This window comes from Pavona decussata, unplaced genomic scaffold, assembly GCF_977016875.1.
Source record: "Pavona decussata unplaced genomic scaffold, jaPavDecu1.1 SCAFFOLD_45, whole genome shotgun sequence".
NCBI classification, from domain to species: Eukaryota; Metazoa; Cnidaria; class Anthozoa; order Scleractinia; family Agariciidae; genus Pavona; species Pavona decussata.
In genome coordinates, this window is record NW_028145467.1 from 163,419 (window position 1) to 182,500 (window position 19,082).

Consider the following 19,082-nt stretch of genomic DNA (forward strand, 5'->3'; position numbering starts at 1 on the left):
TTATTATTTTATTTTATTTATTTTTTTTTTTTTTTGGAGGGGGGGGGGGGGCGCTTTTAGTGGCTACCGGTTGTGTTTGCTAAGATTTGCCACAAGACGACTTTTTTAATGCACAAAACGGGAACGACGCGCGACGGACTGTGGAAACTTGCTAGCTTTGGAGATGGGAGAGTTGTTGTATTCCATATTAACACAACACATTGTTTGTTTAGCTTCAGCAGCAACAGCAACAGCAGCAGCAACAACAACAACAACAGCAACAAGCGTTTACATAACAGGAGTCCCAGGTTTCTCAAATGCAAACAAACCAATTGGAGTCTCAGCTCCGTCACCTTCTACATTCACAGGCAAACCAGGCGTCAGCAGCCCAGCAGCAGGGTCTAGCAGGTGCACAGCAACAGCAACAATGGCAGCTACTGCAACTGCAGCAGCAGAGGTCCTAAGCAGCTGCCCAGATGTCGCTCGGTCAGGTAATGTAACAAATGACTGTGCACGGTGTTTCCCTTGGTTCTGTCTTTGCTGAGGTCGTTTTGACCCTTTCACCAAGCTGGAAACGCTATTGTATATTTGAAGAACGATAAGCAAACTGCTGCGCAAGAAAGCCCTGCTCAATAGCTTTCATGGAATGCGCACGCCTTGAACATTTGATCCACAGATGCCACAGGAAAGTACTGCTCAGTAGCTTTCACTTGAATGGTCACAATTTAGAATTTTACCCACAGACTCAAAAGCTAGAGTCACCTTGTACAGCATAATAAACAGCACTACAGGGAAGTACTGCACAGTAACTTTCATTTGAATGGTCACACTTTAGGATTTTATCCACAGACTCAAAAGCTAGAATCACCTTGTACGACATAATAAACAGAACCACAGTAAAGTACTGCTCAGTAGCTTTCATTTGAATGGTCGCACTTTAGGATTTCATCCACAGACTCAAAACACAGAATCACCTTGTACGGCATATTAAACAGCTTCACAGTAAAGTACTGCTCAGTAGCTTTCATTTGAATGGTCACACTTTAGAATTTCATCCACGGAGTCAAAAGCTAGCATCACTTTGTACGGCATAGTAAACAGCTCCGCGGCGCCACGTCAATCATTATTACGGAGACAATCGACTGACCACAAAATAGAGAAGCCGAAAGAGTGGATCGAAATCCGCTAATCACAGCGCTTGAACATTTTAACTTTTGACCCCGATGAACCAACATCTTTGTTTTCTAAGAGGTCCGCGACACTGAATGACGGCAGTCAAAAACGTGACGGTTGATCGCATCCTGAACTTCAAAGTCCGTATGTTATTGAAAGGCACAGTAAGCATCGTGCATCCTGATAAAGAGGTTTTTTGGACCGTTTGTGCCTATGTGGGAAAGCAGATCCTAGCAAGGGCTTTTGGAATCCAAAACGAAAACTTGGGGTAACCACGCATGTTTCTAAAAAGCTTCAAAACACGTAACAATGTATGGCATTTTTTGCCAATTTGAAGATTAATTATCTCTGAAAAATGCGTGGTTACTCCAATTTGAAGATTAATTATCTCTGAAAAATGCGTGGTTACCCCCCCCCCCCCCCCCCATTTTCTTTTGAGATTCCACTACCCCTTGCTAAGATCTTCTTTTTCCTGCGCTAAAATACCTTTGAATTAGTAGCCACCGTCCTTAAGGCGGGGGTACACTAGCAACCTGGGGTGCTCTTGCGTGAGTATCAGCTGTCTGTTATTGTTCCAAAAACCATTTTCTTTCTTCTATCCCTTCCTTAAACTTCTGAAAATTCCATCCAAATTCAGGTGTACCCCCACCTTAAGAATTGAGAGATTTTCACACCATCCCAAGATGCACGGATCGTATACGCAGTACTTTTAGGAGGCACAAAACACGTTAAATACCATAGTAACTGTCAGTGTTGCCCTGGCAACAGTTAAGCTGACACCACTCTTTGTCTTACAGGTACAGATGACGCAAGCACAGATGGTCCAGTCCCAGGCCTCCATGACTCAAGGCCAAGTATTGCAGGCTAAGATGCAGGTTCAGCAACAGCAGTCTAGTTTTCTGCGGATAACATGAGTTTACTCGGTATCGTGCCACAGTAGTTTATTCCAGTAATGTCTGGGATCACTATTGAGTGATGTCTCAGCTGAGAAATCATCAGTTGTCGTGTCTATAAGAACGAAGCTCGCGCTTTTGAGGTCCGACGAACAATCGAAGAAACAAACAAAGAAACACGGTGGTTCAAGTTACACAGAAAGCATTTTTTTCTCTCTGACCACAGATTTTTTAAGGTTGAAAATGACAAAAACGTCCGCTGTTCGGAGTACTTTGTTTTGGTCTCTGGAACTGAGGACTTCAGAGCTAGTCTGGCTGAAATATACTTTTCCTTTTTTAATTCGAACTTAAAGAGGTTTTTTTTTTTGTGGGGGGTGACTTTGCTCTCTTTCATACTTTAACGATAACAGGTCATTTCCGAGTTTTTTTTTAACCCTCATCACGAAAGCGAGGCTAAGTGCAAAGCTTTTCAAATGAAAATGTAGTTTTGTTTTTTATATGAATGAAAACTAATTGTTAATCAATGTTTGCTTTCAAAAAAATAACATGATTAGTGGCTTGCTTGACCCGCAAATATCTACAGCTCGTCCAGGCGGAGCAAGACGAACACAAGAAAATGACTAGAACAAAACTACTAAGACACTAAGTTTTACATAAAGTGTTTCACAGTAATTGTCTAATACTAAAAGAAGAACCCGTACTTTCTAAGTACAATGATTTTAAAGTTAAAAATAAGGAATGCCTGTTTTTATGCTAAGGACGTTAAAGTCGTCTCGATACGACTTTAACGTCTAGTATAAAAACGGTAAAAAAGACAGACTCATTTAACGTCTGACGACTTTAACGTCTTTAGTTAAGTGCGTCGTTTATACGCACTTAACAGACAATTTTAACGTCTCAGACGTTAAATACATCTAGTATAAAAACAGGACGCCCTTACTGGGACGCATTTAGCCCTGACTCGTCCACAGACGACTGGCACGAGCTAGAAATCGTGGCTTAGCGCTTAAACAACATGGCGGCCAAGAAAAACTTGACGGAGTCTCGGGGCAGAAAGTGGAGTGAAGTTGAGCTTAGGTCTACTTTTATGAGTCTCGTTTTTATACCAGACGTTTCGTTAAATGCGTCTTGACGACTTAAACGTCTCTAGCATAAAAACGGCCAATGATAAGTACAAAATACTAAGACATTAAGCTTTACACACTAACACAGACAGATTTTCACAATCAAACTATGCACGAAGCCTCGCTTTCATAATGAGGTTCAAAGCAACTCGGAAATGATCTATTGCCAGTATTGAGTAAAAAAGCAGTTGGCCTGCAGAACAGGCGAGATTTTTTGCGTTTTTCATGCGAGCAGAGGTAAGCGCGAGTCACGCCCGACGGGCGCTCTGCGCTCGCCTCCGCTTGCTTGGAAAAGACAAAGAAATAAAAAAATCACGCCTGTTCTGCAAGCTAAAAAGCAGTTGGATAAAATGATTATGAGGACCTACCCGGCCGAGATTCGCAAGTTTTTTTTTTGTTTGTTTGTTTGTTTGTTTTTTTGGTGTAACCGGAACCACGTGATTTTTCGCTTTTGCTTTTGTTTGTCCTGACATCTGTATCTCTAGTAAAAGGAAATGTACGTTTTTCTTGTTCCATTCTTTATCAAATGAACCTTAGGTAATACGTAAAAAGAAGCAGTTCTGGGAAATGATGTTCGTAAATTAATTACACAGGATTTGTTTGTCCATTTGGTGTTTGTAAGTAGTGCATGCTGTAAGCCATTAGCTATGGAAAGGTAAATTATTTATATGTTCGTTTTGTTATTAGCGGTATACATCTCTACTTTACTGGTTGTTGGGATTTGTGATCCAAGATCATATTCATTTGTTGATCATCTCTAGTATGTTTAACGAACAGTTTTGAAGAAATTTAATTATCTTTAACCCACATGTTTTCGTTTTCTCGAACTTTGGAACTGAAGCTGCAATTTTAAACAGAACTGATGGTTTGCACATGACGTCATGGCGGCCATGTTGGTGTACAGCAACAACAACATTTTTCTCTAACTTCCATTTTTATGCAAGCTATGTGAACCAATTTTCTTTTTTGTACACCAAAATTGCAGCAATGCGAACCACCTACATAAACAAAAACAAAAAAAAAAAGAAATTAAAACCCCCTTCCCCCAAAATCAATGACAAATTCACGCGCAAAGCAAAACGCGCCATATTTTCCGTTATTAAAATAGGGGAAAGGGTGGCTGAAATGTCCAAGATTGTAGGTAGCGTAGTTTAAAAAGAGAAAGGAAAAATTGTCATCGCGTGTTTGCGTCCTCCATAAAACGTTTCATCAGGAAATTTCACGCCCTAGTCGTGCAGTGACGGCAAAGAAATGTACCAAAACGCGTGATGCATGTGCAGAGTTGTTGTTTTGGTTAATAAGCCTATTTCTTTTTTAACGTTCTCGCTGCCGTTGCCGTCCTCGTTGCTAAAACTCCCTTATCAACTCTGTTGATAAACCAAGCATTCGTTTTCACTCCCTACCGACATAGCACCACATTTTTTTTGAAAACATAAGAAATTAAATCCCTTATCATTGTCTGCCGTCGATTCGGAATTTGTTTTTATGAGCTGGTATCGTACGTAGAATGTTACCGGAAACTTCCAGTTAGAATCTTTGAAAATAGTGCAAACTTTATCTAGTAAATTTCAGCAAGTAGAGTCTTTGCAATATTCCAAATACCCGTACAAAAGTTGAGAAAAGTTCAAAACTTCCAGAACAAAGTAACATTTGTTTTCAGGCATTCAACAATTTTTCCTGTAGATTACTTGTCGAGGATATTTAGATTTTTCTGACCATCTATTAAAAAAATTTTTTGTGAGAAAGTAGCGAAATTCAGAAAACTCTCAAAAAAATAAAATAGGTTATTTTGCTTTCAACTTTTAAACATGTTTTTAAGGACGCGTTTCATTGTCTAAAAGAATATTTTGTACCACTTCATCCATTTTTTAATGTTGGCCCCATTGAATTTAAAATTCATAAAGCACAATAAAGTTTAATAATTTGAATACAGAGTGCTGTTTTCGTGTCACACGGTTTGAGCTCGGGAGTCAGCTGGGTACCATACTGTATGTGTTGGCTCGTCGCGCATTCATATTCGTGGGGAGGAATGCATGACGAGCCCGTAGGAGGCTAGGCGCAGCTGCCAATCGCAGGAGACGTCGACTTCGCGACTATTTTGTTTCCCTTTTCTTATTTTCTGTCCTGACGTGGGAAGCAGTTTACCCTTTATGTTTTGTTACTCCCAAGTATTTCACATTCCCTGACGGAGCACAAGATCAACAGTGGCAAGTCAAATATGAAGCTCAAAATTGAAAATGTGTGCGATAATAGTCACTAACTTTTGCAATAACTTACCACATCACATTTGGTGATACGAGAGGAAGTGGCCGTATGTCTGTATTATGTTTGCAATTCTCGGCCCGAGACTCGCCAACTTGCCCATATTGATCATCAACGACAATGCGTGCAAACCTCTCGAGATGGATATACCATACAAATTTTTCCATTTGCGCCATGTCTCCACAGGTAAGTCCCCATTGTTCAGATCTCGGTTATTCGAAAAGTAATTAAAGCTAACCCCATCCTCGGAGACCCAAAGGCGGCAAAGTGGGCGACAGTTTACTACAAGAAGGTTCTTGTATTAAAATCCGTTCCACCCGACAAGCTGCCCCTGGGCCTCCGAGGATGCGCTAACCCATGTTTGAAAGTTTGCCTTTCTCTTGTTGAAAAGCGTTCTACTGAACACTAGACTTAAAGTGACAGTATTCAATAGCATCCAATTTTTCTCCTTTTACTTTGGAAATGTTGGCCTGATTCCTTTTTTTTTTTTCCGCAATTTTGAGAATCAAACCGAAAACTTGCGTGCTTGCCAAACAATCGACATAAATTCATTTCAATAAATTTGGCGATTGTTTTATTTCTTTGGTTGGAAGTGAGGGATGCTTCTTAATTCCCAGCATGCTAGAGGATCTTCTGACCGCAATACATTATGGGATATTTGCAAATTCCCTTCCCCCCCCCCCCCCCCCCTTGAAAACCTGAAAGCCCTTAAGAAAACTGAGCCACTGAAGTGTACACATAAACAAGTCTTGGCAAGTGAAACTGTGCAGATTCGACATCTGAACTGATGAGGAAAAAGACCCCAAAGCGAAAGAGAGGTAGAGATAGAAATAGGCGTGGACTATTGAAGATTCGCTGATTTGTGGTTTGTTGGCTTCAGTTTATCAATCCAGTCTTTTAATCAATAAATAAAACATAGGTTACGACATTAAGCATTTATTGAATTTTCAGCAAGTCGTAATTACCACAATAAGTGATCTATGTACAACAATTTTACAAAGCTTCAAAACAGCATTTAATGTTATGGCATATCGCTACGAGTAAATTTAAATCAGAAATCAAGGCGGAAAACAGACAACAACACACAAAGTTTTAGAGCTAATGGCCTCGTGAGAACACTTTGCCTAGATTTCATTAGTCTATCATTGTTGTTCTTCAAAGACATTAAAATGTTAGTTAGGTTTCTCCGTTCCTTTAAAAACACCAATCTCCACACCTTTATTTGTTGTTTATTTAAATGATACAAACGGATCTTTTAAAAGAGTCGCACACCATAATTGAAACTTGGGAGACAAAATCAACAACGCAGAGCACTGAAATCTCAGGAAAAACGAAGCATTCAATGGTTATTACTCCCTCGGTAGAGAAAAACGAAGATACGAGATTTTATTATTTTATCTACATGACTTGGAGGGGAATTTCAGCCTGCACTTGCTGGGATCTGCAACAGAAAAGTGAAACCAAGGCTCTTTTGAACACTGGCATTCTAACGGTGTATATAATGGGGTTCACGAGAGAGTTTGCATACATTAAAGCCTTCAGGGCCAAAACAAAACGTGCTAATGTTAAATGAGAGAAGTAATTTAATACATAATAAATATAAAAAACGAAAAAATTTAATAGAGTCCATGGTAGCCACATGAGTAAAGATACCAAAGTCATGATAAACAATGTACAGGTCAATTTTTTCTCTCTATTGGCTGCACCATGGTGCTGAGGACGCGCGCCACAACACAGCCTTGACATTTTTAAAGTAATTGAAGTGTAACATACACATATCACAAACAGACAAAGAAAGTTGACAGAAGTCCATATCTTGATTGTTATCCTGCTTTCAAATATTTGCAGCCAAACACTTAATGACAACACCAAAGCTGTGACCCAAATGAGTATAATAATCAAGCCATAAACCCATCCTTTGATGATACGATGTCTGAATGGACGAAATGTCGCGTGGACACGTTCCAAAGATATCACAGTGATGTTTAGAAGGGAAGTGAAAGGAAACAGTGTATACAACACCCTGGTCATCCTGTAATTATAAAAGTTGTCTTTCCAAAAATTACAGTAATACGAGCCAAGTAAGGAGAAATCCGTGACTCCTTGCGAAACTCCTCCACATAACATATCCGCAACTGCCAGGCTGATAACCAAGTACAAACTGCGCTTGCGAAGACTTCTGCTTTTCATAAAAACAATAATTGTCACAAGATTGAGTGTTACTATAGCAACAGACTCGGTGGAGTACACTGCGAGCCAGACAATGCATTCAGTTGATGAGAATAACATCTCGGAACACCCTTCCTTGTTTGGGGATGAGGATCGCCTACCTGTGGATTAAATGAAGGATTTAAGTCAATTCTAATTATTTTTATTTTCAAAGGCAACAATTCCAAAATTTTCATCTCTGTCCATAAAGTGTTGCACAGATCGTCAGGGGTTGCTATCACTTTACGTTAATTTCCTCGCCCACCGAACCACCTGCTTTTCTGCTAATCAGAATAAGGCTCATAAAAGGTTGTGAACCATACCTTTAAAACAACAAGCCTTTCTCTGATAATTAATAAAAATAATTCCTACTGCTCAAGGAATTTTCATTTAATCGTTTAAAGCATATTTCAAGAATGAAGAAGCCTATGCGTGAGTAATGACGGACGCTTAACTAAATTTCAAAAAGAACGAGCAAGGCTTTCAATCGAAGCTTATAATAATAATAATAATAATAATAATAATAATAATAATAATAATAATAATAACAATAATTATAATAATAATAACAATAATAATAATAATAATAATAATAATAATAATAAGCGTTTATTGACAGTTTTAAGTAAAAGTGAAAAGGAGATAAAAGGGGTTATCCCTTTCCTTTCTTTCTTTATATCATGGAGGTGTGTACGGAAAAGGCCTCCGCTTTCTTGCAATATTTAAATTTTATTTCTATACTTGTTATTAAGCTTTCAATTTGTATGAAGCAAATCAAGAGACGCTATGAATTCTGCCAGCTGTTAGCGACTGGCATTGAAAACAAAATTATGAAAACCTCTTTCAAGTCTGCTCTACCACGAACGTCGCACGGCAAAACAAAACAAACCAAAAAAATTGCGGGGCACGTAAAAAGATTATGTTCAAAGACGTTCAACTTTAAATACTCTAGAAAAAGGTTTGTTCCATTAAAAAATAATCGTTTCTGTTTCTGATTTTCAACACCGCCATTGTTTTTATGATCGATCGCCAGCCATGAACTGCGAGGCCGGTCACCAGGGACAGTCGACAAATCTTTACGGTTATCGATTTCTTTCCAACAAAGCAAAATGTCTGTTCAATCTAGTGCCACATTTGCTTTCAAGGGAAATAGAACGACCTTTTACAAATTCCGTGTTTATGTAGAGCGTGTGACACGCGTGTGAGTGGTGCGTGACGCGAGATTGTCTATACCGTGAAGAATGCCGGGAAGAGCGAGGACGAACCATGTGCTCATGGCTGATGTAATCGGACAGTACGCAGTTTGTACTTGTAATAAAACGTCGTTTACAGTTTAAGCTTGTGGAGTGTGTAACATTGGCGACCCTGCCAGGACTATTGGGAGCTTTGTCTATGTTGAACCGTCGAGCGTCGTTAATTTTGCAGCGTAACCGGCGATAACTGGACCGTGTTTCACCTCTGACCTGGGAAGTTGTGCAAAACACGAAGCGGTGCTCTATTTACCGGAGAGAAATTTTGACTGTGTCAGTGGTTGGTGAGTAAGAAGTTTTGATTTGATAGACTATGGAGACTCTTGAGGCTCTTCAAATCAATTTGCAAGTGCCGTTTTGTGGCTTGAGCGAAGAAAAATTGAAAGATGTTTGTAGTAAAGTAAACATCACTTTGGCGCCGGGAAGTAAAGGAAGACTGGTGTTTATTCAAGCACTAAATAAGTATCTCGAGACCGAAGAACTGAACGAAACAAAACTCAAGGAATTGGCGTTGTATGTAGGCATGAAGGAGAAGACGACAGAATCCAAGGTGAAAACAGAATCAGTCGAGAATTCCGAAGCAAGCGGTTCAAAAACGGAACAACAACCAGTCCTATCGATTTCTAAGATGAAGAGAGACTTTAAAATTTCAGGCCAAATTGGCGACATCTCGCAGAAAGATCGCCTAAGTTTCTCATCGCTGGCACATCAGATTGAACACGGATTAAGAAATGATTACAAAGAGGATGAAATCAAAGAAGCCGTGATAAAAGCCATAAACCCTGCCTTAAGTCTGAGGAGCTATTTAGAGGGAAAGTCGGATTTGACGCTTGCAAAAATGAGGCGAATCTTGCGTTCTCACTATCAAGAGAGAACAGCAACAGAACTATATCACCAGCTTAATTCAACCGTTCAAAAAGCTACAGAAAAGCCTCAAGAGTTTCTTATCTGCCTACTGGATTTGAAACAGAAGGTTTTGTTTGCATCACAAGAATCCGAGTCAGGGTTAAAGTATGACCCAGCTTTAGTGCATGGAATGTTTTTACATAGTTTTTCCATTGGCCTCTTGAGTGAAAACATAAAGTCAGATATGAAGCCCCATTTACAAAAGGACACCATCAGTGATGAAGAGCTATTTGAAGCACTGAATGTCTGTGTCAGCAACGAGACGGAAAGATTACAAAAACTTGGCTCGCGACTGACTCCCAAGGTGAATCCAGTGCAAGAGTCTGAGGCTGCTGCTGATCGAGTCAAAGAGGGGGGGAAAGTGACCAGTTTGGATCAGGCACTACTCAAGGAGGTCAGAGAGCTGAAAGCAGAGATTGCTGCTGTCAAGGAAAGGGTTGCCTCCCCACCACGAGTATCTAGACAGCCTTTTGCACAGCAACCTATGAGGTCACCCCCACAGTGCAAAATTTGTCAACAAAATGGGGTTGAAGGGTTTTGCGATCATTGTTTTAAGTGTGGAATGAGTGGCCATTATGCACGTGAATGTCGGGCGCGATCTCGTCAATGGGGTACAGGGTTACAGGGAAATGGACAGAGGTCACGCCCGGGGGACAGGGTGTGATCTTACAGAACAACCAGTCCCAGTGTGCTTATTGTGGTAGAGTGGGTGGTGCCCATGCATTATTCGATCGTTGTGCAGCTTGTAAGACCAGCAGATATTGTTCCAAGGGGTGCCAAGAAGAACATTGGCCACAGCACAAAGTTATTTGTAAGGCCATACAAGAACTGGAAAGGCGACAGGAAGATGAAGCTAAAAATGTACCTTTGAACACGACATTCGCTTGCCATCTAACTCCAAAACAGCAAGCGGGACTAACCAAACTGGTAGGACAGAGGTGCATAGTGAAATGTAGTATGCAAGGAATAGAGGTGGAGGCATTATGGGACACCGGGTCCCAAGTTTGTGTGGTATCGCGGGCATGGAAGGAGGCTTACCTTCCCCTGGAAAAATTAAAAAGTGTTGGTGAATTGTTAGAAGATGGGCAGGGATTGAGTTTGGAGGCTATGAATGGGACTGACATTCCCTTCGATGGCTGGATCGAAGTGACATTTAGACTATCTGGGGACTCGGATGAGCTGACCGTACCAGTGCTAGTGGGACAACAGGAACAGGAGTTACCCATTATTGGATTCAATGTGATAGAGGAGATTTTGAAGAAACACAATGGAGACCCCGTAGGTGTTTCTGAAAATATAATTCGACAATCTTTCCCCTCAGTTCACTATTCCAAATTGGGGACATTTGTCAATATTGTTCGCACAAGGACTCAAGATGCTGGCACATCTGTAGTCAGGGTTGGCAAGAAAGATGTTGTGGTTCCAAAGGGACAGTCAGTTAGAGTTAAGTGTCGTGTCCACCTCGGGCCTGTTGCAGAAGAATTGCCGATAATATTTGAGCCAAAGGAAGAAGGCGCTCTCCCGGAGGGACTTCAATTATCTGAGGAACTGAGTAAGATAGCCCCAGGCACATCCAGCCAGGTTACAATCTTAGTACATAACAACATCGATAAGGACATCCTGCTGAAACGAAGAACCGAACTAGGTCAGATTCAAATGGTTAAGTCAGTGTTACCTATTCCGAAGCCGCCAGACCAGGAGCACGTCCAGGAAGGAGATTCAGTTGATGTTTCCCCATCAGAGGAACAAGCACAGGAATTGCAGGACCCGCCTGTTGGCCTTAGCCATTTGGAAGAAGAACAGCAATCCATTGTTCGCCAAATGTTACAGGAAGAGGCTGATGCATTTGCCAGAGACGAGAATGAAGTTGGGTGCATTGATAATTTGGAATTGGAAATCAATCTAAGTGATGACCAGCCTGTGCGAAAGAACTATGTGTCCATTCCAAAACCTCTTTACGGAGAAGTGAAGGAGTATATAGAAGACTTGATCAATCGCAACTGGATCAGCAAGTCCCACTCGGCATATTCTTCCCCCATGGTTTGTGTTCGGAAGAAGGATGGTAGTTTACGATTATGTATTGACTATCGAGAACTTAACAGGAAAACTTACCCTGAGCGCCAGCCAATCCCACGGATACAGGATATTCTGAATGGGCTGGGGGGTAATAAGTGGTTTACTGTTCTCGACCAAGGGAAGGCATATCACCAGGGCTTTGTTGCGGACAAGAGCCGACCCCTTACCGCATTCGTCACCCCTTGGGGGCTATATCAATGGAACAGGATCCCATTTGGTTTAATGAATGCCCCCGCAGCCTTTCAGCGATGCATGGAGGAATGCTTGCGCGGATTACGTGACGATATCTGTATTCCATACCTCGATGATATTCTAGTTTATAGCCGAACATTTGAAGATCATGTCAGAGATGTTCAGCGAGTACTGCGCAGACTTCAGGAACATGGGATTAAATTAAAACCATCCAAGTGCAATTTCTTCCAGCAAAGGGTCAGATATTTAGGTAGGATCGTGTCAGCTGATGGTTACTCTTTGGACCCGGAGGATACAAAAGCAGTTCAGAAGTTGAAAAGTGAGAAACGAAACACTGTGGGGGACATCCGCAAGTTACTCGGATTCCTGGGGTACTACAGACAGTACATTCCAGACTTCTCACGCATCGCCAAACCCCTCTATGACCTTATGGCCGTATCGCAGAGTGCTAATCAAGGTGGTAAATCTAATGCTACAGTCGGGGGAAAACAACAGCTACCAAATAACCACAGGATCAACTGGTCAGACGATCACCAGGAGAGATTAAACTTGCTAGTTGACTGTGTAACAAGACCACCAGTGATGGCTTTTCCCGATTTTTCCAAACCATTTGTACTGCATACGGATGCCTCTCATGAAGGCCTGGGCGCCGTGTTATACCAGGAGCAGGACAGGAAGTTGAAAGTTATCGGTTACGCATCAAGGACCCTAAACCCAGCAGAGAAAAACTATCACTTGCATGCGGGAAAACTGGAGTTTGTGGCTCTTAAATGGGCTGTGACTGAAAAATTTCGGGATTATTTGTATTATGCTCCATCATTTGACGTCTATACAGATAATAACCCTTTAACGTACATATTAACTTCCGCGAAACTGTCTGCTGTTGGACATCGATGGGTGGCAGAGCTAGCTGACTTCAATTTTTGCCTGCGATATAGACCTGGGAAAACTAACATTGATGCAGATATACTATCTCGCCTACCGATAGACCCGCGAGAGTACATGGATAGCTGTACTGCTGGAATGGACAAGGAAGCCATTGATGCAACGATCCAGGGACTAACACACCAGAGAGCGGAAGAGATTCCGTGGTTGACTGCAGTCTCTGCGAATATTAGTATTGCAGACCAAGAACCCATTGTCAGCGACTTAACTCTTACACAATTGGTACCGGGAGAAATTCAGCGAGCTCAGCGGGAAGACTCAGTCATTTCACAAATCATGCAATTCAAACAACAAGGATATCCCCCTAAGTTGACAGGCGGCAGGACCAGGGACAATGAGATGTTTTGTTATATAAGAGAATGGAGTAATCTTCACATTTCAGCAGACGGAGCTCTGTGGCGCAAAACCAAGAATCGACAACAGTTAGTTCTTCCCCTAAAGTTCAGACAACTCGTTTACCGGGAGCTACACACTGAGATGGGTCACCTGGGTGTTGACCGAGTGTTAGATTTAGCTAGGTCCAGGTTTTACTGGCCCCGCATGCAACAGGACATCACTTATTTCATTACAAACAAGTGCAGCTGCATTCGGCACAAGAAACCAAGTACATCAGTTAGGGCGCCTATGGAAAGTATCACCACTACAGCACCCTTTGAAATGGTCTCGATCGATTTTCTTCACCTGGAAAAGAGCCAAAGAGGATTTGAGTATATTTTACTCGTAGTTGATCACTTCACAAGGTATGCTCAGGCTTACCCTACTCGAAACAAGACAGCACGTACTGTAGCCGAAAAACTTTTCAATGACTACATTCCGAGGTTTGGGTTTCCAGCTCGCCTCCATAGCGACCAGGGTGGAGAATTTGAAAATCAGCTCCTGCGTCAATTAAACAAGTTAACTGGTGTCTCGAAGTCTCGGACAACGCCGTACCACCCCCAAGGGAATGGACAAGTGGAAAGGATGAATCGCACGTTGTTGTCAATGCTCAGGACCCTTCCCGAATTGAAGAAGCGCAAATGGGACGAATCACTTAACAAGATGATTCATGCATATAACTGTACCAAACATGAGGCTACTGGATTCGCGCCATATTATCTGCTGTTTGGTCGTAATCCAAGACTACCCATCGATCTTATATTTAACTTCAATCAGGACAATAATGGTCGAGTTGACTATAATTCCTATGTGCGCAAGTGGCGGGAAGACATGGACGAAGCATATCAGATTGCTCAGAAGACTGCAAAGAAGGCTGCTAGACGTAGCAAAGATTACTATGAAAGGAGAGTGTCAGGCGGAGTGCTTCAACCCGGGGACCGAGTGCTGGTTAGAAATTTAGCCGAACGGGGCGGCCCTGGAAAATTGAGATCACACTGGGAAGAGACCATCCACGTCGTTGCTGAAAGATTGGGAGGGGATAGTCCGGTTTACAGACTCAAGCCAGAGAATGGGCGTGGTCGCGCAAGGGTGCTCCACAGGAACTTACTTTTGCCTTGTGATGCGCTGGAACTTGGAAGCTCAGTAGTTGAACCTGTTCATCAGGCCAGGAGAACCATCACGAGCTCCGCATTGCCACCAAAGACAAGTGATGGGCTGTCCTCAGAGGACGAGAGTGATGACCTAACAGAAACCAGATTAGTGGGATATTCACAAGAAACCGGATCATCAAATTCATCATGCTCGGAGCCAAATGAGCTCCTAGACCAGGCCGAAATTGTTCCCACTACAGATGTGGACCTCATCATCGGGAGTGAGAATAGGTCAGTTGACGAGGAATTTTCGGATCTTGATGTCAGCACCGAGGAGAGCGTGTCAACCCGACCACAACGTCAGTGTAGGCCACCACAGATCTTCACGTACAACTCCCTAGGAAACCCGGAGTACCAGCGTGTCAATCCATTAGTTAACTACGTTCAGATGCCGTGGACATCGCCACCGGCTTTACCTGTTCCCTATCATGGACCTTTCTACTATTGGACCTGGCCACAGGTGCCTTATTTACCACTTTCCTATTGCTGACTATTCCGGGAAAACCAGTTGCGTCATCCAGGACCCAAGGTTGAGGATTATGGATAAGAGATTTTGTATGATTTCTTCGCATGAGAGGACTATGTAACATTGACCTTAACTCTCAGTTTAGTTTGTCATTTTTTTTCTAGCGTTTCGTTCGTCCATTTGTTTTGGAGGGGGAGTGTGTAGAGCGTGTGACACGCGTGTGAGTGGTGCGTGACGCGAGATTGTCTATACCGTGAAGAATGCCGGGAAGAGCGAGGACGAACCATGTGCTCATGGCTGATGTAATCGGACAGTACGCAGTTTGTACTTGTAATAAAACGTCGTTTACAGTTTAAGCTTGTGGAGTGTGTAACATTTACCTAACTACATTGGCACAGATTAGGACGCATTCAGGTTCAAGTTTGAACAACTGCTCTCCCCCGAATGCGCCATGGAGCATTACATGGCAGTGAAAGAACAAAGCTGGAAAATCATTTTTGTTGAAAGATGTATTAGACCCAACTCTTACGTTGGAGAAAAGGGCCAAAACTTTGTCCTGTAAAAGAGCTGATGAAACTAATTCACGTCGCAAGAAGAAAATATATTCAGCTATTGAAAAGAGTTATATTTTCATAAGTGTTGGAATTGTAAGACAGGTTTATATTTGAAGCTGATTCATACGCTAAATTAAAACAGTATTTACAAGAGAAAGGCTTGCAGTTGGTGCAATGTGTAAAGTTTTTATTCAAAGTGTCTTGGTAGTGAGGAGATAAGGAAAGATGTCGCTCGAGGAAACATTTTCCACAACATGCGCTAAATTAAAACTATATTAATAAGAGAAATGTTTTCAGCTCTGGTGCAATATGTAAATTACTTCAAATTTTAGTCCTCGGAAATATGTTTTCCGGCATGATTCTGGGGGAGCAATCGGGACTGAAAATTTAAGCAAACTTTTCCCTCAAAACGAAAAAATTTGAAAAAAAGACCAAACTTTGTCCAGGAGCGTTCCACTTTATATAAACATATAAGCATGTCGTGGGAGTTCATGCTGATACTTTACAAACTTATGTTTCATAGAAAACGGGATCCAAGAGTAGCATTCTCCGCGGGAATTGTTCTGCAAATCGCTGAACCAAAGCATCATAGGTTTGTTATGATGGATATTAGGGAGTTTAAGAAACGAGGACGGCAACGGTAACGACAACGCCACAAAACAATGGGCTTAATGAGCAAAAACAATCGCTCTGCACGTGCCTTTTACATTTTGGTACATTTCTTTGCCGTCCTCTGCAAAACAACAACGTGAAATGACCAAATTTTAGGTTTTCTCGAGAACGGGAGCGTATGACGCAAAATCATCTTTATTTTTCCTTGCTTTGACGTTGTTCATACTAATTTAGTTCCTGGAGAGTTCGCCAGCATTTTCCAAGTTAAACAAATTTAAATGATTGCGAAAGAGTTACAAAAACGAGAAGCTATAATTTTGAATGACGTTCTCGTTACCGTTGCCGTCCTCGTTTCTTAAACTCCCTATTCATTAGCGTCAAGCCAGACAGCCTTTCGGTCTTTATGGAGGTCCGTAAAACAAATGACAGTTTTTCAGTTTTGTCTTTATCGAGTGACAAAGCTTTGTTTTCCTGTTTTACTTACTTTATAATTTTTCCTAAGATTTTTAGAGGGCTCGACCGAGTGCTCCTATCAGGAGTCGAACCTAAGACCTTCCGATTACTAGTTCGGATGCTCTACCACTGAGCTACAGGAGACTCGTGGGAGCTAAGGCCATTAAAAAAGTTTTAATAAACAACTTTTAAACCGCTGGAATTCGCAAGAGGCAGTACTAACTCTTCTAAAAAAATGAGATATGAAGCAAGTTTTTAGTCTCAGTTTTGCTTTAGCTTACTCAGAAGATAGTATTTTTCGTTTTATCGAAGAAAACTTCCGGGCAGTGGATTTGAAGATTTTTGTTTAGAGGCTTGCCATCCTCCTGAAAACGGGCGTGAAACGGTTAAGACTCATTCAAATCTAAAATAAAACATGTCTTTTTACATTTAAATTTGTATCTAAATTTTACCACCAACTTTGATCATCTGACATGGTACAGAGTTGCCACACTGGCATACGAATTCTATTTTTTTAATGATCGAAGCAAGAGAAAAAAGAGCACTGAATTTGGTGCTATTAGGAACCGCAATAAATACATGCCATAACTTCCCAAGATATTAAATAATCGCTTTCATCACAAGCAAAGATTCGTCTAGTTGCTAAGCACATAAACTGAAGCAAGAATGCAACAGTGTAAAAAATAAAACGAAAAGCTAGCTCAACGGATACCAAAACCTTCATCAGCAAGTTAAAGTTAGTACAAAGCCCTGCTAGAAGTTACCAAAAAGACAAAAATTGCAAAGCTGATTACCTTACTAAACTCTCTTGGTCCTCTTGCGTTTCCCCTACACTGCTTACCAGTATGGCGAAAATAAGCTTTGCGATGGCAGGAGCTTCGTCGAAGGAGAGAAGAAACTAACGATAAAAATTTTAAGCGCGCGGAACTTTTAAACAGCCCTTTTAGTAAGGTACAGCTACTTGTTTATGTTGGTCATTTTAATGAGGACTTTCAGTTAATTGTTTGAAAATTGCCGGTCGCTTTAATCAAAAGCTCACGCAGGTATAATTGTCAACACTTAATGCTACCCACGGACTGAATTTGATGAAGGTCTGAAGATTGCGGTTTCATATGACAGAATATACAAAACTGTCCCAAACAGAAAACTCGTCTTAAGGACGCGAAACTTATCGTTTCTTTCGTACAGTTTGCGTGATTCGTTATTTTAAGACGGGACACTGTTCACCGTTCTTGGATTCAAAATCCATGGTTTTCTTACTTGTCTCTTGGAGACAAGTTTTCAAGCGCTTTGAAAGTTGGATTAGGGCTACAACACAAAATGCCAAAAGAAACTTTTTATCAGCGTCTTCTTAAATAGTTTAATTTGGCTTGTCATAACAGTTGTTTAATTTGCTTCAAAATATAACCACAGCCCTCTGAAGTTAAATGATTTAAGGCCAATTTCTGACAAGTCGGTAAGAAAGTTTACCGCGTTCAGCTATTTCCATCAGCAACCCCGACGTGAATACAACGCGACATTAAAATTGCACTAGACAAATTATCTAACTTTTAAACAATTTTAACAGCCGAGAATAGAAATGAGTTAGAAAAACATAAAAAGGGAGACTAAAATATCTCGTCTTAACCACATATTCGACACACTGTAAAATCAACGTTCAAAACATGTTAACTATAAAACGCACACTCTGAATTGATTATATTTCGCTGTTTGAGCCTCTTCAGTTGTCGTGATACAAAAACTGAACAATACGATGAACCTTATTTATTCAACTATAAGCCGAGCGATTTTTTCCCAAAACTTTACCAAAATCTCAAAAATCTGAGCTAAAGAAGGGTCCTCGGCTTATACCCGAGTGTTTTTCCAAACAAATTTTCTCCCAAACGGCAAATTCATAGGAAACATAGATTTATTCGTTTATAAGCCGAGATACTGCATGCAGAAATAAATGAAAAAAAAAGTTGAAGTTGGTCATTGACTTTTATTTATGTGGTGGCTCCTAAAGGAGCCGTTTGTTGTTTTCGGCGCGTAGTAAATACGGCTTACTGTTCCGTAATTTTATATGGCAAACGACTGAATAGGCTTGGAGTAAAATGTATTTCGAATTGCAGTGTGTTCTGTCGCACTTTGTAATAATCATCGCCCTTTGTAACACCTATCACACTTTGTAATAAAACTGTCACACTTTGTAATACCTGTCGCACTTTGCAATAAAATAGCTGTCATGCTTTGTAATAACAAGTCGTTGCACTTTATAATAAATTAAGCTGTCGCACTTTGTAATAACAAATTGTCGCACTTTGTAATAAGCTTTTAAATTACTTTGAATACGATTTTCTGTAGAAAATAAGTGAATTCACTGATCACAAGAAGAAATTCTGTTCATTTACTATTTAAAATAAACACTAGACGAGGGACGTACCTAGCAATGGAGCGGCTTAACAAAACCGATTTTTAAAAGCC

At 41.0% G+C, this 19,082-nt stretch overlaps 1 protein-coding gene across 7 annotated transcripts in view; it reads left to right on the plus strand.

Annotated features, from left to right (window-relative positions):
* The window catches only part of LOC146482484 (uncharacterized), a 66,751-nt gene that overhangs the window by 9,472 nt on the left and 38,197 nt on the right, over positions 1 to 19,082 (plus strand). For 2 of the 7 annotated variants that reach the window (XM_085106966.1, XM_085106964.1), the window contains exons 4-5: positions 219 to 470; positions 1,950 to 2,271. Coding sequence is in view for 4 of the 7 variants with exons in the window: in XM_085106964.1 (XP_084963090.1) it covers positions 219 to 275 (57 nt within the window). In the remaining 3 variants the exon portion in view is untranslated. Of the gene's footprint in view, positions 1 to 212; positions 471 to 1,949; positions 2,272 to 19,082 lie in introns of those variants that run through there. The other 5 variants (XM_085106968.1, XM_085106965.1, XM_085106967.1 and 2 more) reach the window with 4 other exon arrangements.